Source organism: Nestor notabilis, unplaced genomic scaffold (genome assembly GCF_000696875.1).
Source record: "Nestor notabilis isolate BGI_N333 unplaced genomic scaffold, ASM69687v1 scaffold7899, whole genome shotgun sequence".
NCBI classification, from domain to species: Eukaryota; Metazoa; Chordata; class Aves; order Psittaciformes; family Psittacidae; genus Nestor; species Nestor notabilis.
Genome location: NW_009944996.1, coordinates 18,290 through 40,578, shown reverse-complemented (window position 1 = coordinate 40,578; position 22,289 = coordinate 18,290). Strand labels below are relative to the sequence as shown.

General features: G+C 41.1%; 1 protein-coding gene across 1 annotated transcript in view; it reads right to left on the bottom strand.

The window, feature by feature from the left end:
• Positions 1-325: 325 nt before the first annotated feature.
• Positions 326-22,289, bottom strand: part of SNX30 (sorting nexin family member 30) — a gene marked incomplete at its 5' end in the record, with an annotated part of 40,249 nt that continues 18,285 nt past the window's right edge. Inside the window, 8 exons of the mRNA XM_010022680.1 lie at positions 326-751; positions 1,852-2,004; positions 4,788-4,874; positions 10,034-10,233; positions 10,887-11,082; positions 13,584-13,742; positions 17,177-17,287; positions 21,385-21,573. Coding sequence (XP_010020982.1) covers positions 692-751; positions 1,852-2,004; positions 4,788-4,874; positions 10,034-10,233; positions 10,887-11,082; positions 13,584-13,742; positions 17,177-17,287; positions 21,385-21,573 — 1,155 coding nt within the window. The remainder of the gene's footprint in view (positions 752-1,851; positions 2,005-4,787; positions 4,875-10,033; positions 10,234-10,886; positions 11,083-13,583; positions 13,743-17,176; positions 17,288-21,384; positions 21,574-22,289) is intronic.

Here is a 22,289-nt window from a genome sequence, read left to right as displayed (position 1 = left end):
TTCATAAGCACCAAGGTAAACAAAGATACTCAGTATGAACCAACAGCATGCCACACTCACAAAAACCACAGTTCATGCTTGCATCACAGGTTATCTGTGGGTGGTGTTGGTATGTTCTGTCTTGGACCAGCCCAACTCCCACACATTGAAGTCTCCAGAAACCTTTGTATTCAGAGGGAGCACATAGGCGGCAACAAACAGAAAATACTCATTTCCAGCCTTTCCTTGTCCATCCAAAATAAGGGATAAGGATTGGTTAAGGAGTAGTGTATCACAGGAATAATTATCATGTTGTGGGGTTTTTATAAGCAAACAAAACAGAATGGTAATAAAGATGTCATTTGGCACCTTGCAGTAGAGTTTTATTTTCATCTTTTTAGTGTTCCATTCATCAGTTCCTTCCAGACTAGAGAGGTAAGTTTTATCAAGATCCCCGTGCACTTTCACTGTGAACCCCCAATCACTCCGTAAGGTAAAGAAGGAACCATTCAAGATAACTTAAAAAGATGAAAAATACCCCAGTTTAAACACAGAAAGTGAGGAAAAAATATTAAAATAATTTTCAGAGCATCTGTCCAGCTTAAGTGCAGCTGGCATTTCAGTTAACTTGACAGAAGGAGTCCTTCATACAGTTCCAGTATGTCTAGTGGTACTGAGCATAGAAGTGCTAGACTGTCCGTGGAGGTGGTCCTTATTTGGTCTCTGGCTTGTCTTGCAATAGTGGTATAATTGACTCCCACGCCGTAAGGCACTGAAGAAAGAAATAAAGATTTAAGAAAATGTATTATACATCAGTTCCTGTAACTTTTGACCAACCCTTCCAGGTCAACAGAATGCAAGTCCAAGGAAGGCTAGTTAGATCTTTATAGGTTAAAACAGAAGGAAAAGAAGTAAACCAATCTCAAACAGCAAGAAAGCGTTCAGAAAGAACAGGTGCAGTTTCTAAATGAAGAAAACAAATCTAAGCTTTCCAAAGTCAACAGCTGGTCCAAGCCATTAAAAATCATCAGAATACCCACAATTTCCAAATATCAAGCTATACTCTTTTAAACTGAAGAACACCACAGCTTTCAGCTAGGCAAATTGTTTCTAGTAGAAATTCACATCTTTGTGGTACAACAGAAAAGTTAGTAAAGCATATATGGAAAAAAGCAACAGGCAAGAAGATCAAGTATGTCACCATGCATAAAGACTAGAAGGGTTTAATGTATCAACCACTGCACTGGGCAGCACTGATCTGGCATGAAGGAAAACTAGATTAGCAGCATATGCAGTCAGATGTCAAAGCCCTTTCACTTAAAATAGTCTGACACTGAATCTCAGGCACACATGCACCAACTGAAAAAGTGCAGAGACACCTGACAAGGTATTTCCAGGACTAGCATACAAGGGACAAAACTGTGCACTAGGGGATGGAAATTAGAACCATTTATGCATACCAGGCATAATCTATAGATGGGTCCATGGATGTACATTAGTTTGCTTCACAAAAGGCAGAAGCAAGAGATTTTCTAGTCTGGTATTATTACTAGAACATACAATTTTGGTCTTTTTCATCACCACTACTGCTGCTCAGTAATTTGTTCATATGCAGGCATCCAGGATAAAATGCTGTTACAGAGCTGTCTTGCAGAAGACTGCTAGCCTCACACTTAAGCATGACAAGCAACTCAGTAACTGATTACACTAAGCTGCTGAAAAAGAGCAGCTTCCACAGCACTAGGGAACTGATTTAAATGTCCAAGATTCTTTTCTTCAAGACAGTACGAAGATTTCCTGAAGAATTATCACCATCACCTCGGAAGAATTTGAACTATTCTTAGTACTTAGCCAACGCTCAGTGTCACCTACCTTCTCGTAGTACTGGATGTTTTTATCTGCCATCCCCATGAGTAGCTGCCTAAAGTCTTGTCTTTTGTTGTTCTGCCATCTCTCCATATCTGCTTTCAGGTCAGCATTGAAACACTCTACTCGATCTTGACATTTCTCAACATCTGTGGGTACCTGCAGGGGAAAAAAGAAAAAAAAAAAACAAAAAAAAAACAAAAAACTGTCATTGAGAGTTCTAGACTGCTGAATTAGCTCAAATCTCACTTAGCAAAACTACAGAGGAAAGGATAAGTTAACAGTCCAGAAGTTATCCTGAATAAAGTCAGTTATGACTGCAAGGAGAAAAGCCCCAGTTCTGTATTAGTGTGACTAGATTGCCTAATTTCTTCTCTGTTGTTTGAGGTGGTAGGCAGTTGTGCCTGTCCATCTCTATGCCAAATATGGAGGCAGACTGAGGACAAGTTTGCGAGAGGCACATAAAGAGGAAAACCATTCGGTGTAAGTTCTGGGTGCCTAGGCTCAGTTCCTAGCTCTTAAATGAGTAGCTTTGCTACAGCTCCAGTGCAAGTTTTCTCTCCTCTTTCCCATTTACACTGCACTAGGCATTTCCCAATTTGCACTAGTAAATTGTTGTACAAACAACAAACATTTAGGTTTCTCCAAAGACCTGAAAAAGAAACCTCAGTGTTACCTCTCAACTGTAGTACACAAACAGCAGTGATCAGTTATGGCAGAATAAAATTCCTAAGCCTCTAGCTTCCTCTTTTAACCTTACAGGCTGCCTGGAAAAAAAAAACAAAAAATCCAAGTGCAAAGGATTTTGAATGTGGATGGGCTCATGGGCCTTTGGGCTCAACAGTGGACACATAATCACTCTAAGAAATCTCGAAGGACAGCCTATTGCAAGCCTGGGTAGAGATTTAAATAGATTATGACAGTAGTCACTGGCCCAAGGTAGATGCACTTTTGGCCAAAGAAACTGGTGTTCTTTGCTTATATTTTAACTAACATCGTATAAGCTACCAGAACAATTTAAAAATGCTTCTTTGAGAAGAAAAGCCATGAGCACCTTTCCTGCCCTTCTCCTTGTGCCTCCCAGTCCACACAGACAGGAAGCCTGTAAGGACATGCAGACTAAGCCCCTGATCTCAGAAGAGGAAACCCCTGAGGTCTAGCACCAATGTGAGGAGCGAACTTCTGCTCTAGAAGCTGTGACTTGCACAAAGGCAAAGGTAGAATGAAGAACATTTTCAGATGTTTGTAGTGGCTCCTCTCATATCTGATACCTCCAGGGAGCTCCCTTTTTCTTTAAGGGCCATGAAGTAAAGAAGGAAGAGGATGAACAGACTACGTAAGAAGCTTTTCATGTGTAATAGAAAGTTACAGGTGTACTACTACCTTGCAGTTTGGCAAGGTACACAATTTAGGCAGAAACATATTAGTTCTGGTTCTTCTCCAGATGTGGATTACAGCTGACCACTGAAGATTTGCATCAACTGAGAGAAGGTCCTGCATCTCTTCTCCAATAAAGCTGTGCTGAGACACAGGAAGCACCTCCTTCATACTCACGGGATTTGAGTACACTTGATTCACACAACCAGATTTATGCTACAGGTAGCTTGGGTGTTCAGTAGCTACAGAATTCCCCTGTCCTCTCTGAGCCCTATACTACTGGCTACAGAATGCACTCTGCTACAACTACAGATATGAAGTTCTCTCATAGGCTTCAGACAAGAACTACAAAGCCATTGGCTGGAAGGTTTAGTAGATACTTCCTTCAAGACCAAGTATGCCTTGCATCATATTTATAAGTACTCTGCTACCTTAACGGGAAATGATATACTATCAAAAGTCATGAAGTCTGGAAGCAAAACCATGTAAGATTTCCCAATCCAATTAAGTTACTTAGCAAGTGTCCTGCTTTTTCTGCAAGACCTGAAATGACAACGAATATATTTTTAAAAGAATAAAAAATGAATCTGTTCTTTCTCAGAGCCAGTTCTCCTCCAGGTCATGCTGAGACTGCTGTACCAGTTTAGAGCTACAGAGACAACCCAGTGGTCAGCAAACGGGTCACATATGCTCTGACTAAGGAGCAACAGCAATGAACTCCAGCTAAGTCTCCACAGGCATCTTGAAAGCAGTGTCTGCACATGCACCAGTGCCATTCAGGTGTGTAAATACCTTTCCTCACAAAATTGCAGCTTCCCAGGACAGAATTTGCAACTCAGTAATTGAAACAAAATTTCAAGGTAATTAATAGCTTTTAAGCGCTTTTGCAAGGTTAATGAAAACTGAAGGGGAACCAAAAAACCCCAAACAGAGGAAGGGAGCATAACCTACTGTCATGGTTGGTTAGAGATGCAGCAATGGAAGGTGGGGCTCTTGCATACTGCTTCATGCAGAAACCAGGTGGCAGCACAAGCACACGAGTTTACAGCTTTGCTTCTGCATGAAGCCCAGCTAAAACCTGTCACCCAGTAACACCTGCTGTATCTGTTCAGCATCAAACCGGAAGAGCTCCCGACAAGGGGCAAAATATGGAGTCTTCCACAGTCAAAACAGGTATCCTACAATACAGTTAGCAGTGCCAGGGCTAGCACCTTAACTAGCTAACTGACATACTGCTAAGTCACCAGGGAACATTCTACCACTGCTTCAGTCCAGGTCACTGAACACTCCGACTGGTTCCTGGCTGTTATTCCTGTGTTACACAGGTCAGAGACATCCTGCTCTGCACAGTGGGAGATCAGAAGTTGCTAGACAGGCTATGTATGTTCATACCTACTTCTTAATTTCACACCAGCTTGCCAACAACAAACGTCTGTTCTGCCAGAAATTGCTTATACTGCAAAGAAGCCACCAAACCCAGATGAAGCAAGTTCTGTTTCTCCATTCTTCTCACGTAGTAATGTAAGTGCAAGCTGTTTTTCAAGACCTCAGTTTAAAGTGCTAACCTTCGGGCGTTCTTCTTTTTTCAAGGCTACAGCTTCCAGTTTTGCTTCATACTCCGCTTGAACTTGGTCTCTCTTCTTCAACACATTCTGTGGGCAAGAGAAAAAGACAGCTGTGAGAGGGATCCTCTCATTCCTTCCCTACCCAGCCTGCATGAAACTGCAAAGCTTAAGTGCTAATTCAGGCCGAAGTCAGACTTCCATACTTCCTTTGTCCTATTCTACAGTATTTAGAGTATCCTTTTAAAAACAAATGGCACTTGCTCTCCAGCAGCTGGCAGGGTCAGATAAAATTCAACTTCTGGACAAGCTGGAAGCATGCAAGATAAAAGCTGTCATATAACCATAAATATAACGCTAAAATTCAATTCATCAGTTGAGTTACTATTAGCATGAAAAGGAAATAAACAAAAGCATCAAAGCTGTCAAGGACTAGTGCAAAGCTTCTGATATGCCCAAGCAGCCGACAGTGTGGGCCAAGAGACAGGAAGGCCACCACAGAAGGTATTACATCTCCCTTTTCACTTGCAAAGGACTGCTCAAAGTCCTTTATAGCAAGCTATTACATTCTTGTGTTAGAACAAAAGTAAGCTTTGCTTTTAGATCAGTTGGGGGCGGGGAGGTTGGTTGTTGGTTTAGTTAGTAATAATTAAATTATGAAAAGCACAGTTTACATGAAAAGCACTCAACTACCTACATGAGTTTCCTAAGCAGTAAACATTTTATTGATTGTATTCTCAGAAAAGAACACAAAATATGCTACACTGCCACAAGCCAAGATCCCCACTAAGGTTATAATACAGTCTTACAATTTAAAGACAAGCACAGAAATTAGTCTTTAAAAGATGAAAGTCAATGCTCGCTGCTCAGGCACGTGTAAACTTCAACTTCTCTTGCAGCCAACCTAGTCACTTCATACTTTGAGTCTTTCTTTTTGCCACCCAGAAGCAATTACCCCATTAGGGCAACAGGAGGTAAGTAATTATTTTAAGTTTCAGACAAGTCTAGTAAAACAGGACTAATACACACTGCTGCCTACAGAAATACCTGTTTAAAAGACTAGTTCTCAGAAAGCTCTAAGAGCCAGTCTACCTAAGATCTGTTTCCTAATTAAAGAGGTACAAACCCTGCATCTACTAGTCACCATCTTCTCCCTCCTCCCTCTTAAGCCAAGAGAAGGTCACCAGTGCAGTTGCTCTAGAGTAGAGACAGGAGACATTGCAATCAATATCCTTACAAACCTCAGTCCACCATAAATGGGAATGGCACCCCATTCACAAAGCAGCTACTGGTTTAGGAAAAACAAAACCAAACAAAACCAAAACCAAACAAAACCAACCAAAAAAAAAAAAAAAATACAGAGCTGAAAATTTCTCCTTCAACAGTTTAACCCTCCCTTTTGTCCCCAAAGGGATACAAGCAAGCATGCCACTCATCAGGTTTGCTTGAAAACTCACAACATTCCTGTTAGTTTTTGAATCTAAGCAACTATGTGGAATAGCCCTTAAGTGACTGAGGTTACCAATGCAAAAAAAACCTGAGGGATTTAACAGGTATTTCTACTTTGTATTGCCTGTTGAATCTGAGTCAATTGGAACTTCCTCTGAGAAAAACAACCACCACCAGCAACCGCAGTCAGCCTTTTAAGAGACTGGAGATGGAGCAGTAAGCTGGAGAGGCCAATGATGAACTCAATGGTTATCAGCAGGCTAGATTCAAAGGGCAAGTGTCTTGTTTCTCCTTAAATGCTCAAGTCCATCCACTGTGGACCATTAACAGAATGCTTCTGTATACAGCTTTAAGTATCTATTAATGGCTGCCCTGTAAGTGACAGAAAAATACGGCCTTCCCTTTGTGAAAGGGAAAGGTTTCTTTCACCTTTCCTCTGACACCTCCAGGCAATCTCTTCTCAGTTGTAGATCAATGCATTAAAGCATTAGCAGCAACTCTGAAAAGCTCTGCACCAAGTACCTCCAGACTTAACACACCCCATGCAAAACTTCTCCTAGCTAACACCTCAGAGAAAAAACAAATTTGACAAATAATTTTTAAGAAGTTGGAAGAAACCAACATCAAACAGAAAACATACACACACATTTCAGTTATTTGGGGACAGAACTAAACCACTGGTCCCTGCACAGGGAAGACAGCTTGCTTTCAGTGAGGCAGGTCCTTCTCCATTATGTATTTACTTGAAACATTTCACCTTGGCCTGTATCTCTGAAGGAGCTTCAAGAGTTTGCCATCAGCTTCCTTTCTCAAACTGCAATCCTATGCCACTTACACACCACGTAGCTTCTTATTATGACTAGACCCCACAAGAGGATCCTTATTTACTGTACACCTTTAGACAGACAGTTAGCTATTTATCTGGTGCTTGTTTTAAATACGCATTAGAAGTCTTGTCCAAGCACACAGCTGGGGTTTGCATCATCTGATAAGCCTTTCTAGCAATGTTAAGCATATACAGTTCATATAACATTTTCAAATCAGCACAGAATACGTCGAGTGGAGCTCACCCTCTGCACTTGCCTCCCTGAGGAAAGCCAGCATAACAAAGAATGTGGTACCACACATTTGCTGACAAGGGCCTCATGGCACCAGGCTTCAAGAAGTCCCCTGGCCATCTCACACATGGCCCGCATTTTAGACAATATCCCCCCTAGACGCTACCAGCACACATTTTAACTGGAGCCCACAATGCCAGCCCTTCCAATTTCTGCAAATCTTTCAAATGAACCCAGAGATAGCTTCCCTGGAGTCAGCCTGTATTTGTTTCAATCAGAAGCCTGGTTCTTTGCCCAAGGGATCTGCCTATGTGCAGTTCTCTTGTGCTGTCCCCCTCAGGTGTAACAGTGCTCTTGAAGACACTGCTCTTGAAGAACTCTTGAGGTTCATCCCCAAAATAGCGGCAGTTCTTACTCAGAGACATTCACTCAGCTAGAGACTGCTCTGGAGATCCAAATTCCCAAACCTATACCTAGGGTACACCATGCATCAGAGAAAACTATCAAGATTGCACTGTACCTAAAAAAGACAAGAACACTTTAATTTCACAAGCAGTCCTCTTAGCAGCTGATGAACAGGACTGCACTGATAGTGAAAAGGACAGCCCTTTCAGCGGAAAGGCTCCTGCACTCCCAGAGTAGCTTCCCTTACAGTAACTGTTTTAAGGTGTCTGGGAAGACAGTTCATTAGCTGCTTACTGCAGAAATAACAACAGCCTGATACTTTCTAGCATAAGAAAACTGCACTTGGCATGACCCAAGATGTTTCACTTTTTGCATTTGGAAGGGAAGGAAAATAGGAAGAGTCTGCTTTGGCTAGCAGTAGATTTTATTCTTGATTTTCACACACAGTAAAGCTAATGAGATGCCCAAGCAAGACACTAAGCAGCATAATCCTTATTTGCTATTAACTGTTATTTTACAAGTGTGGTTTCTATATCCAGCCTGTTAGAAAGCATCAACACACTGTGTTCAATCCATGACCAGAAAGTAACTGACAAGAGTGAATCCTTTAGTGCACTAAGAAAGTCAAGTCAACAGTCTAAATATTAAGCTAAAAAGCAAGAGTTTCTTCAGCTGAAGAGGTACTTCAGTCAGTTAAACACCACTTGAATGCCACAGAGAGGCATTAAATAGTTGCAGCTACACTACCTGTTGGCTTGGAGACTGCACTTAGTGTCTCTGCCATCATCTGACACTAGCGCTTTTAGAATGGGACTATCCCTGTGTTAAGTGGTGTTTAGCTGCCTCAAGTATCTCTTCAAACGAATAAACTCTTGCTTTTTAGTTTAAAAAGATTCTTCCCCTGCCACATTTGTGAAAAGCACCTCTCAACTCAGCTTGCCACTTTGCATGCCATCTCCAGTAGGCTGTGGTATTTGTAACATCAAAGTCAGATGTTCTGAGCTAAAAGCTTTAACCATTAGCCTTATGCTCTGTTAATTTTAAGTACACAAACAGTGATGTCCTACAGAATAAGGCTAAGTATGAACGCTGCTGGATCAAGGCTTCCAGCTACAGCTCAATTGTTCCAGCAATACTTGGTGTTAACAGTCCTGTAAAGAAAATACACCTTGTTTATGTTGGGGTCAATAGCATGACTACAAAAGCAAAAAGTATACTCAGAGAATTAGAGCAAAACTTTCTGCACAAATACTTCAGCCAGAAGACAGGAGCCATACAAGTAGGTATCTGAAGCTGGGAAAAGAAATCTGCAAGGAAGCGTTTCAATTCTCAGTTTGAGAAGTATAGGATGATTAAGATAGATGACTACCATGTTCAGACTGTAGATATATAACAGGCTATCAGATCTCTAAAGGTGTGCATACCATGGCCTCTTAATGGTTGTTCCAAGTGGAAAGTCCTCAGAAGGAATTTTCTGTTAGTTCCCTAAAGGGGGACTGCTAATACATACTTAACTACTGGCATGTGGTAAGAAGCTCTAATAGCCAAACTACAGTCTTTAGGTTCCGCTTTCAGTGCATTTAACTCAGTAATTCTTTTTCCCATGCAATGGGATTGTCTTCCAATGCTCCTTAACTTCAAGAGAACAAAAAACTGCATTGAAGCAGCAGTTACTACTTCTGCATATGCAGTAAGATATCAAGTTCTTAGAGAGATTAAGAGTCACAGAACAACCTCTTTAATCAGTTACTTGATGTGCAGAATTGAACAGAACTTTACAACAGATGCATCCAGCCTAAGGCATGGAGATGAGGAGGAAAGCAGTGTCGGCCATTTGGACATGTGGTTTCTAAAAGGAGCCACCTAACCCTGCCACATGTAAGTGACAGAAGCTGCTAATGCTGCCTTTTCTGCAGCCAGTCACTGACCCACGTAATGAAAAGCTAAGCCACAATTTCTAACAATTCAAAGAGAAGATTCTAGGCAGCCACAGGATGTCTCCTACAGAGCACAACCTGCCTTTCCAACAAAGGAGCATCTCTTCAATGCTCTGTGTTCACCCCAGCATTACTGACCTTAGCTTAACTGAACAGCAGAGCAGATAAATAATGCTATATGCATTATAATGCTATGCTGCATTATGTATCATGCCACACCCTGTTACTAAACATACCTGGTTTTGTTTTGATTATGAAAATATCCTCCTAATTAATGTATACCTTACTTCCCCACTTTTCCCACCATCAACCTCTCTCATTGTTATAAAGGACAAACTCGCTGATATAACATTCAGCGTAAACACAACTGCTGTGTCTTCTGCCACAGGGCTCCCTTTACCTTCATCGACTCCGAGTACAATATATATTCCCTAAGTACAGGCAAGAAATCCTCTGTCATGTCTTCACTAAGTTCTTCGAGAGCTGTGCAGCAGTTCCCAATACAGGCAGACACCCCTTCCAGTGGCTCTGACAGTTCAACCTCCAGCGCTCCCCAGGTTGAATAAACAGGCCCATATTCTCGTAGTTCCACCAAGTATTCTGCAAGAGGCAGATGGAAAAGTAGATTAGCAGAGTAAAAGTGAAGCAAAAGGATCTGCAAACTCTCACACCAAACAGGAGAAACTACATCAAGCTTAGCAAACATTAACTTCCCAAGGAGTCTTGTGTTGCACAACCATCTTAACAGACAGAGCTCTATGGCTGCAGAGTTGACAGGTCCAAGCTGTCTCCAGCTTAACTGACCATTCCTTCAAGCTTCTAATACAAAAGACACTTGCATCTGTGCAATGGCCAAAGTATTTTTTCTTTTAAATACACATAAAACTTGTCTCTGCTAAGACAGATCTGTAAAGGTTATCTTGGTCTAGGAATTCCATCTGTACTCCTCCATACGGAATCTACAGGTTTTTTCCCCTTCCTAAAGTCTTTCCAAAAATAGCTCTAGTAAGAAAGTAGGTTGGTATAATATCAAAAGTGACTCTGAAAGGTATTTGGAGAGCTGTGCTAAGACAAGATACCACGTTAGGATTTGTGCCTGTTTTAAATCTGCAAGAGGCATTAGATTTTGCTCTGTATGTGGCTCATTACAGGCCAGAATCATTGACGTAAGTTGACTCGGTCCTGCCGTCAGCCAGAACACGATACAGAGCACTGAGACTAAAGCATTATGATAGAGCACCTTGTATCCTTACCCAACTGTTCCTTGATAATGCGCTGTGCTATTCTGTCAATGGTACCAAGCTTTAGAGAGAATGTGTCTAGATACTCCCCAATGGCTGCAAACTCCAGTGGTCGACTTCTTAGTTTGTAGCCTCCTGTGACGTATTTGACAGACTCCCCCATCTTTGACAGCAATGCCATTCCTTGTTTTTTGTAGGCATTAAGATCCTAAGAAGTTTAAAACAAACAAACAACAGTTTAGAAGTATTTCATTAGCATGTTGAAGATTAATACAGTGAAGGATACTTCCAAGTCACAATCAAATCTTGTGAAGGCAAGATATTACATTTGACATGTAGCCTTGAACAAAACCTTACTTTGTACAAGTTGAACAGTTGAGCACAGTTTCAAGACTACCTCTAGATGGAGATAAGCTATCCAGGTGAATGGTATAAAATGCATTATAAATGAGTAATGTTTGGCCAGATTTTGCACATAGCCAGATTTTCCCATGTTCCTGTACTGTCACCAAGGAAGTACCAATATTAACAGCTCTGTTTCCACCAATACTGTTCATGCCATTCACCCACACATACCTTTTAAGTCATAGCCCACAAGACCAGTATTATGTAAATGCAGCAGCTTGTTCTGATGACCTAGTAGAGAACTACATATTGCATGCCTATCTGGTCAGCAGCCTCCTCACACCACTTGTGTGGCCAGACAGAAGGTAGGGGAAGACTGTACACAGAAAAAGTGCACCTCTGGGCAGATGAGCACAGCTTCTCTACAAGACAAACTATAGTTCAGGCTGGTCACACATAGCCATGTTGTCTGCACAGAAAGCTTAAACTTCCTTGCCAAACCTTTACACTTGCATAAAATCAACATTCAGACAACCTATGTTAGCTAGGCTATTTACCTGCAATCTTCAGGGGATTTCACCTTGACATCAGATGAAAAAAAAAGAAAAATAAAAAGGAAAAAAAAGTGGGTTTAGTCAAAATGGGGTCCTTTCTGCGTTTCACTCCTTCCAGCAGGGGTCACTATTCAACATCTCAAAGCAGACTTAAGACCTTTTAACTAGGTTACCCTTTGCAGCCTGAGGAAGAGAGGTTTTCAAACCAACCAGACCTTTAGAGGTCAAGAATCAATTCATGGTATTACAGACTAGACTAAAAGTTTAAATGGTCTTTAAAAAAGTACAACAGCTATGTTCAAAACATGTAATATGGTATTGTTCTCAAGTATTTATATATAAGTCAAACATAGAATCATAGAACAGTTAAGGTTGGAAAGGACCTTCAGATCATCTAGTTCCACCCCCCTGCTGTGGGCAGGGATGCCTCACACATAAGTCTGATTAGAAGAATCTGACATCTTAACAGCTACTATAATTTTGAATTATGTTTGCATTTAAATGCAGTGGTTCCTTGACTCTTGCCTTCCTCCTTTCCTAAGCACTACCTGCAAGCGGGCATCAGAAAAGACCCTTTAACTCACACTCTCAAGCATTCTGGTGTGTTACTTGAAGAAAGGTTGTGTTCTCTGGTGTGCTGCCTGAAGAAATGTTGGTTTCTCTTTTTCAACCAGAAGGTGGTCTCATTACTTTCTGCAGTAACTAAATTCTGAAGTCCTAGCACACTGAACTGACACCCCATTGCTGCAATACAGTGCAGGAAGTTCCAACACTAAAGAGCCAGAAAAGCACATGTCCTTTTCCCTCAGCCTTCCTGGGTGTTCTGTATTCTGAAGGTAAGCCCTACTCAAAGCTGAGAATAAAGCCCTTACCATTAATTCTAGAGGGGTGGAAGGAAACGACTAACCAGCTAACAAAGTTGCATCATGCTTCAACAGCTAAAAAGCAGAACAAAGCTATCTGACATTTAACTGCCAAGGTACTAAATTCTGCACTTCTTGCCTGTTTCAGTGGTTAAGTTCACCACGGAGGGGAAATAAAAGGGAACTGGAGATTGAGCCTCACATTAGCAGCATGCAGAGCACAAACTCAAAGTGAGCTCAAATTGTCACATTTGAGTAAAGTAGCTTAATGTGGCATTGGAAAGATGTGCTTTTACAGCTCTCCTCACTTATCAGTTCAAACCCCAGCATGACTGTAGGTCCTCCTAGTCTTATTTAAAATGCAGTTCAAAAGACAGCCAAAGAAAATTGCACTGTTGCTGGATGAGTCACACAGAAGACAAGCATTAAGTTGTTGACCGAGAACAAACAAGAATGAGGTGTTCATGCCTAGTTTTGAGAGCAACAAATGAAAACAGTATGGAAACACATACAAAAAAAGAAAAAAAAACAAGTCAAGAAATTCGCAAACTTTTGTGCAAGAGGCATCTCTCCTCCTCCTTCCTCACTTCCCTCCTCCTAAAAAGACAATTTTACAAAGCCCACAATTTTCTAAATTCTGAACCTCTCTTGTATCAGAGGAGTATGTTCTACACACATGGATATAACATAAGCAGGTCTAGAGAACTGAATTTGTACAGCTGCAGACCACCGCGGCCCTCAAGCGAAGGAAGCCCCATACAGTTGACACACAGAGGGGTCTGTCACATACAACATTCAGAGTCCCTAAGAACTCTGATGTTTTAGGGAAAGTTCAGACACGCACATGTAGTTTCAATAATGCCTTTTTACCTTCATTCCAAAAAGACTGTAAAGGTGCGTATCCTGATGCCCTTGACAATGATTATGTTTGAAAATTACTGGCTTACCTTGGCTGTGAGAAACACATTGAAGTGCTCATTGAAAGAAAGCACTGGGTGGTCAGTTATTCTCTTCAAGAATTTGTCTAATGCTTTCCTCCTTGTCTCCACAAACTCTTCAGAAAAGCGATCGACAACACCCTTCACCACAAATTTCTCAGGAAGAGGCTGTCAGGGACAAGCAAAACGCACAAGATTAAAAAGAGCAAAAACTTGCTTCTGCTGTTTGGAAATACACAAAACAACCAAACTCCAGTCTTAACACGAACCAAAATGTTGTTAGCTAACAGGAACCATACATTAGATGCTCTGGCCTAATGCTAGCAATTATAAGAAGTGGCTTCACCAGTGAAGCCCACATAGTACTTGTACCAAGGACTTCTAGCACAGCTTAGGCTGCTCCTCGCTACTGCTATCCATATTCAAGCTCCAGCTCTAAAGCAGATGCCAGCAGAGCTGCACACTATTCACTACACAAACACACTCCTCAGTGCTGAAGCAAGGCTGCTCAGTCCAGAGACACTCAAAATTTAGCAATTCTACTTATTCTTTTCCCACTTCTGAACAATTTAGAGCTCCTGGACAGGGCCATTCTACAGAGGGCTGATAGTGATAGCACCACACTGCACAAAGCACAGAGACAGACCAGCAGGCTAGACACAGCAAGTGGTCCAACCTGGACCCCTTCCTGAAGCACTTGCACACTTCATCATCTATCATAGCTAACATTCCTGAGCATGTTTGTGCAAGTGATAAAGCTCTGCCAACATACCTACTCTTTCATCTTACTCTTGTTTTGACCCTACCAGTTCATCTCTGCAGTTCAGCTTAACATGTAAGCTCAAGTCTACCTCCAGACTTAATAGTCCTGCAGTCCCTACTGTTACACTTAGACTCCAGACTTCAAAGTACCTCTTCAGATAGAAGACTGCTCAAAGCTTCAACATGGTTAGGCTCACGTCTACCACTAGATCTGTTTTGTTTTCTCTAGACAGTATGAACTCTAAGATTAGTATCAGTTTTAAAATTGTGCTTTGCATTTTATTTTTGTGAAACACTGCACAGACAAATAATCTGCTTACTCTTAAGAAAGCAATAACAGCCTTTTTCACCCAATTCAGGAATCAGGATTCTTCACTGCAAAGAGTCTGTCACCTGAAATCTGTGACAAAAATATTTCGAAGACAAAAAACCAACACTGTGTATGCATATGCCTTTCCCACCATATCCTAGCTGATGTGGGATGTACATGAAGATTGCACCTCCAAAAAAAACCACAGCTAGCATGACTTAGCTGCAACACAGCTACATTTTGACCACTATATTTAGTTCTTACAATTTAAGACTTATCTTATTATATTTAGCATTTACATCAGTCATTCTAGTTAAACCAGTTTTAGGTACACTCTAATTAGACTTCCTCAGAAGAATAATGCTTAGTGCAGTAGTCTTCAGGGAGGAAGAAACTTTCTTCCACTGCTTTGTAATATACACTTGAAGAAGTCACCACCTTAGCACCATATGCAGGAGGAAAGGGACAAGCTGGAAGACTACAGAACCCTCTTTCAAACAAACACATGCAAACTGGCACTGAACAGCAACTAAAGTTTGAGCATTTGAGATCCACAGAAGGCTGCATCTCTATTAAAGAGGCTCTGCCATTTAATCTGGTTTTAGCTATAGCAGTATAGTCCTTAAGCAGTCAATACACACAGCTAGCAAGTGATCTCTTGCTTTAAATGTGTGTTACTTATCTACTTTATAGTCTTCCAGCTTAATAGACTATTTTTCCCTGCTGCAACATGTGAGCAGAGTTCACTGCAGTCACAAATGGCTTCAAGTATCCAAACACTGCCATCCAATGACAAGATCCATGGCCCTGTTAGGCTTACGTTTCTCATCTAGAGACAGATCTGAGTGCATTTTTACTGTTGTTCGAAAGAATAGATTAGAGTAAGTCTCAAATAATTTAAAATTTAAAGAAGTAAAAACCTGTAACCAAAGAGATGAAAAGGAACCCATATTCAGTTTAGTTTGACGTCCTAAGTGTAGGACTTACCATGACTCACTGCATTGAGAAGACACATCATTTGTTACAGGAGATTTTAGGCAGTCATTATGCCAACTGCCTTTAGTCTGTATTCCCCATCTACTTCTAGCCAATAAAATACACTCAAGGGATTCATCAATCTCCCTGCCATACCACCGCCTGCAGGAGATTAATAGGAGATTCTGTAACTGACAACTTGTGCAAACAGATAAAAGATGGCAGTGCATCCTTATGCTTCCAGATTTTCTAGAAGGGAGGCACTTAAGAGATTGCCTTGCTCTGCATCCAGTTTCATGTCCAGCATTGGAGATACTTGTGCCAAATTTGCAGTTCTATGCATAACAAATTCCAGTTTGATTCCCTGGCTGTGACTCACCTTCTGCTACTAGACTTTTATTTATTGCCTTTTAGCCTTCAGGCAGGAGCGGCAGCCTGTTAGTACGTACACTCAAGAACCTGCAGCTTAACGTCTATAGTTCCAGCTGTTCACAGAACAAGAAGGGAGAAAAGAGGGTCTGGGCAGCTAACACATTAATCTCATATGCCCACCTTACCCCAAGCAAGCTCATTCTCTCTCCTCTTCTCCCTACCCCTCAGTAAATGTATTTGGTGGCAGCTCGTGGTGTCACATGGTCACATGATTTTGTGAATTATTTTTTATCTTTGAGAGACTGAGCTATTATTCCACTTAGAGGCAAGTCCCAGAGTAATTAAGGACTTAAATAGCTCTCTACCCTGGAACAGCGTAACTGAATAACCCCCCACACAGCACAGTCCTTGCTGAGGGAGAGACAGCAGAGACTCTTACCCCCCAAACCCAGAGGGGTAAGCTAAGGTATGCTAGCACTATTGCTATTTCCTGACAATTCACCTCCTACAGGCCTTTTTGAATTTCTTCATTTGAAAGAGCTGATGGTGGTGATCTTCTACAGCATGAAAAACAGACTGCTGGAGATCACTATCAACCTTCTATCACATAAGGTAGTCACGACTGCCAGCTTCAGCAACAAGAACAGGTGCAGTAATTTAGATAATAAGATTAGCTAAATTTCTGCCTACTGAAGATACGCAATAGCAATCAAGCCAGAAGCTAAGATTTGCAAGTTTGTGCTATTAAATGTTAGCACAAATAGTTTTAAAAATACTCTTTAAAACCAGCTCAAAAGGCCATCCTGAAAACTGACAGACTAGGACCTGAAGTACCTGTGAAGCTTTTCCTCAGTTTCAGAAATCTAGACCTAAGAATTGAGCAAGCAGATGAAGAATATTCCATTTATGCCACAACAGATGTCATCACCAAGCATACTGTGCTATAGGAGGCTGCCAAAGCTCACCTCTCAGGTGTGCCACCCAAGTCTAAGCTTTATTATCAGTCACAAATGGGAAGCTCTTCCCACTCCACTATAAGAGAATGAATTACTGTATTTAAATCTAAATACTAGAAAATAATTGAGTACTGTATTTAGACCTGAAGAGGGACATCACCAAAATATCACCCTTCGAAGACACATACAGAACTGTCCTTAATATCAGATTCTTGCTTACTACCTACGGGAATGAGATGCGTTGGCTGCGACTCTTCCAGCTTGTTTCTCAACCAGTCGAAGTCTTGGTACCGCCGGCGGACAGAATACTCTGGCAAATCAAACTCTGCTCGTGTGGTCTGGAAAATAACAACAGGATACACTTAGTGTGCAGCAAAACCTCTTGCTTCAAAACTTAGCTGCAAACTTACAGCCATTACTGGCAACAGCGAGGCCAGACACGCTTTTCACAGGGACTCAACGCCCTAAATAGTGTTTGTAGCCAGCATGAGAGAAAGATCCTCTGGCCTTCCAAGCAGTGGGAAGCCAGCAATAACAAAAAATGATTATTTGGAGCTGATGTGTTCCTAAAAATCCATTTGTACTTCATTACATGTTCTGTTCAGATAGACTTCATGGGACGGGGTCTGTAGAGAGAAGAGTACTGTGCATCATGTTAATCCCTTGGCAGTTACAAACTTATGGGGAAGACTGTATGAAATCTTCATTCCAAGGATAAGACTATTCTAGCTACCAAGAATTAAACACAAAGATATTTAATGACTTGTTTATTCTATGATATGCATTAACCATGGGTGATAAAATTTTCACCACTGCCCTGTATTTCCAAAGTGACAGGCTTATTACACTCCTTCAAGGCTAAAAGTTTAGAACATAAGCTATTACTAAGTTTGCCATGGACTGGTTTTGTTGATTTCTGAGAGGAAGAAAGTTTATTTACATCAAGTCTGTGCATAGCTGATTAGAGATATCAGTACATTAAGTTAAATTTTTAAAGTTTTCATTCTTCAGGGCAAGCAGTTAAACTTGGCATTGTAAGTTTGAGACAGAACATAAGCACGCAGAGAAACTGCTGGCAAATGTTTTATCCAGTCCACCAGCCTGGCTGCATGGGGCTGCCTGCACAGCATGTATTGCAGCTGCCTAAAAGCTCTAATGAAACTGAGTCAATGATGAGTCTCTGCTAAAGAGCCTGTTGTTGTGATAGGCCTGATTGGAAGGTAAATGGCCCTTATCATTATGTCCCACTGAGAAGCACAGCTCACACAGAAAACCTTCTTCATCCTTAACTGAGAGCTACACTTGGTTAGTTACAGCACCACGACCATCTTGCAATGAAGGTGATGCTGCTGAGCCAGCACACTACATGTACAGCTAGACATCAAACTCACTGCATTCTGGGGAACACACCAGTTCCTTTATCTCTGAACTGGCACCAAGTCCAGCACCAAGTTGCTTTGCTACTCCTAGCTACTACAATCGCCTGATAAATTCCAGCAGGTATTTTGTATTTACTTTCAGACTGAGACAACTGTCACCTATTTGGAGAGATCCAAATAGCAGCCTTTAAGTGCAATCCACCTCTTCACTCGCTCTCTGGGTGGCTCCAACTACTTAGTTACTGCACACTACTCCCACCAATCTCCCCACTGGGGATCCTGTACAAGTTCTATGCCAGAAATTTCTTTTTCGGGGGGTGCCAGCAGCCTTAACACACTGTCGACTCAACAGTAGCTCTAGTATACAATAAACAGCATGCTAATCTGTTATTACTTATTAAAAGGTTTGGTTTCTAGAAAAGGAAGGCATAAAGAGACAAAAAGGAAAAAAATTCAAGTACATCTCCTCCTTTGACCTGCTAGCTATGGCAAGAGATGTACGTGTTAGTCCACAGACTAACCAATGGAGCAGTTGTGCTTGTAGATTAGGGACTACCAAGACCTAGACAGTCACTGCAGATTGTACTTTACTCAGCTACACCTCAGAGTAACAGCAGCTTATTTAACATGTTAAGAGTGCCAAAGTATAAATGAAACTTCTGAGGCTTCATCTGAACCATTTTCACTTGTTTTGATTAAGGTACTGGATGTTGTTATGCTAGAATAAAATAATTCACAGTCTGGGGCACACTGCAAGATTGGGGTTTTTTTCCCTGTTACAATGAAGGATCTTCCCAAAGAAAGAAAAAAATTGCACATCACAAAAACAAGATTGTGGTCAGGTTACACTGTTCCCTACAGTGGTGTTCAGGCACAGCCACAAGCACACATTACAGCACTAGCAATTACATTCCTTTCTTCCATCTATTGATGCTGCTTTTCACAGCAGGGAAGTCTTCAGCATAACTCATTCTAGGATCTAAGTTTATTCAAACCATTAAGGTTCCAGTAGCATTCTTCAGTGGAGAAAAAGCAGCCATTCCTGCCTCCTCATCCAGAGACACCGAAGAGACCCCTTCAGCCCTTTACAGGTTTCAAACCCCTCTCACACAAGACTATAAGCAAGGTGGTAGGAAGGTATGGCTGATGACAGGAGCAAGGTCTGCTACACAACTCTGACCTACAATTTGGAGGTGCAAGCATCACCACTCATCCTCACTGCTGTCTAGGATTACTGCTGCACAGCTTTCTTTCTACATTTAATTACTGCTTTCAGCTACAGTGGCTGATTGGGCAATTAGCTTGGCACCAAAGAAGCCTTGTTTGTATGGCAAGAATGAGTCAGACCATTAATATTGTTAGCCCTCCAAACAGCCTTTTTTTTCTTTTTTTTCTTTTTTTTTTTAAATAAAACAACTAGCACTAGACCTGCTGCCCCTCAAGGTTAGCCAGAAGTTTACAAGAATAGTAACACAGAGAAGTGAGGCTTTCATGGTGCTTGCTAACAATAAATTATACACTGCCTCACAACAGTATTGTAATACTATGATATCACAGATTTGTGTGCTACAATGAGATCTCAAAACAAGTATTAACAGGCAGGTAGACATGCAAAAGATATCAGAAGTACAGGATGAGGGGATTTTTTTCCATTTGGGTAACAGATCTGATCTAAATACAGTAAATAGCCAGTTTCCCAAGTTCTACTTTAAGAAGGGAACCCTTGTATAATCACAGGTTTCCAAGCATAGGAATATTACTATTACTGTGTAAAAATACTTTATTGTAACAGAATAACTGGGTCTCAAATTAAGGGAAAAGCAACTTGAGCCAATTTGCCTGTGGAAAGTTCAATCTCATTTTGTGCCTCCTATTCCTTCTGGTCATGTAACAGCTGAAGGCTAAGTTGCTACAAGTAGAAAAGTTTCCTCCAATAATTCTTAGCATTTTCTAGTACTTAAGGTTGAGCACTTCTTGCAAGATTAAGATGCTTAGAGCAACAAAGAATGACAGGCCTACGTCAAGTGTGCACTAAGAGGCAGCTACAATTTTAGGGAAATCAGTTTGTCCAAAGTAGAACTTTGGAATAGATGTTTTGGGGAAAAAAAATAAAAAACAAAAAAATGCAGTGTTATCTGTGCCTTATAAAGGTTTCCTTATCTCAAAGGAAAACATTCTCTCCAGTATACAGTGCCGCTAAGTAGGCTAGAGGCATGTTAAACTTTTTGGACAAGTGGATGAAGTATATTCTCAGTATAGATAGTGAACTCTTTTTGCCTTAAGTAACTACAAGTGCCCAAAACAGGTATCGATGTCACCTAGGAGATGCTGCTAACAAGAACAAGCTAGTTAACAGAAGTTAATGGTCCAGCTGTGAGTATGGACTTTTCAGATTACACTTTTCCTATCAGTGTAATGAAATTGAATTAATGAGTGAACTACAATACATACTGAGAAAATACTCTAGCATATTTCTTTTGGTATACAGTAGCATTATTAAGCTACTTAGTTTTAGCAGCAGCTGTACAGCCTTCTGTACCAACAACTGCATGGAAACTAGTTTACAATTTAGGATCAAGATTATGATTTAGGTAAAAGGCAGATATAGGAAGCATGGTAAACACTTAAAACAACAAGCTTAAAGCACTTTAGAGAAGGATAGACAAAACATGTGTGATGATTAACAGTGAATCAACAAGGCACATTCCCCTTCAAGGGAGGTAACTCAAACCAGTTGGGTGTCAGATTACTTTACATGAACAAACTTACAAGTTAATGAAAGAAACTGGCCTTGCAAGTTTACAAATAGTTCTATTTAAGAGTCAGAAACAAAAATCTAAGTTGGCACATTAAATGTTTTGCATAATTTCATATACTGAAGTTTTTAACAGTTCTGGTATGGGAAATCACAGCTGCAATACATTCACAAGGCAGTGAAAGACACTCAGTTCTTGTCCTTAAAACAAGGAAACACAACGCAAGGGACACCCATAAAAAGCCCTAAAAACACTGCCCCAGAGAATGCACTACTAGAACAGGAGAATGGTGCTTTGTACCTTTGTTGTGACCCTGTACGTGATATAAGTCTCCATGGTGCACACATGTTTTTTGGGATCATCAACAGTAACAAAGAGGTCTCTAGTTTCCGCATCCAAGTCATCATCCAGCTGCAGTCTGTTGAGTAGAGATGAGGAGGAGGCTGGGCTAGAAGTGTCCACAGGTGTACCATTGGGTAGACTGAGATCCTGTATCAGAGAGAAAAATCAACAAGTTTTTAATAAGTGAACAAATTCACTGTAAAGTACAGTATTCTCAAAGATGCCACTGACAAGCTTCACTTATTTATCAGGGCTACTTATTTCAGCAGCCCCAAGGATCACCCTTTTCCAGGACACCTGGTCAATCCCCTAAAGTCTGGGCTTTTAGTATTAGATTGTTCTGCTGTTCCCCAAGTAGAAGAGAAAGCACATTACTACCATACCTCCGCTTAGCATGGCACAAACTGTTTTCTATTCCTGACTACCAACAGTTCCTGGTGAGACTGAACAAACTTAAGACTCTGAAAACAAAACAGCTAGGCAAATCAAGAGACCTACTTATAAGACAGGCTTCAGGCAAAGTGGCAACAGTTCAGTCATCTGGAATGCAGCCTCCACAGCTGGACACTCCTATACTAGAGGAAGAAGGATAACCATCTTGTCAAAGGCTTCCCATCCAGCCTATCAACTTTCAAACATGTTGACAGAAGTCAGACTGAATTGCCATCACTGCACTACAGTCCTGTATCACTCCAGCATCATTGGTTATGAACATCTCCCTTTTGGAATCCTAAGGCCAATTAAAACACTGTTTTGCTTGGAGATGTGCTCATTCCCACCCTCCCAACTCCAAGACTATCACCCAGTGCCTAGGGAAGAGAGGCTAAAAGAACCAGCAAGTGGCTATTTTAGGAAGAGACAAA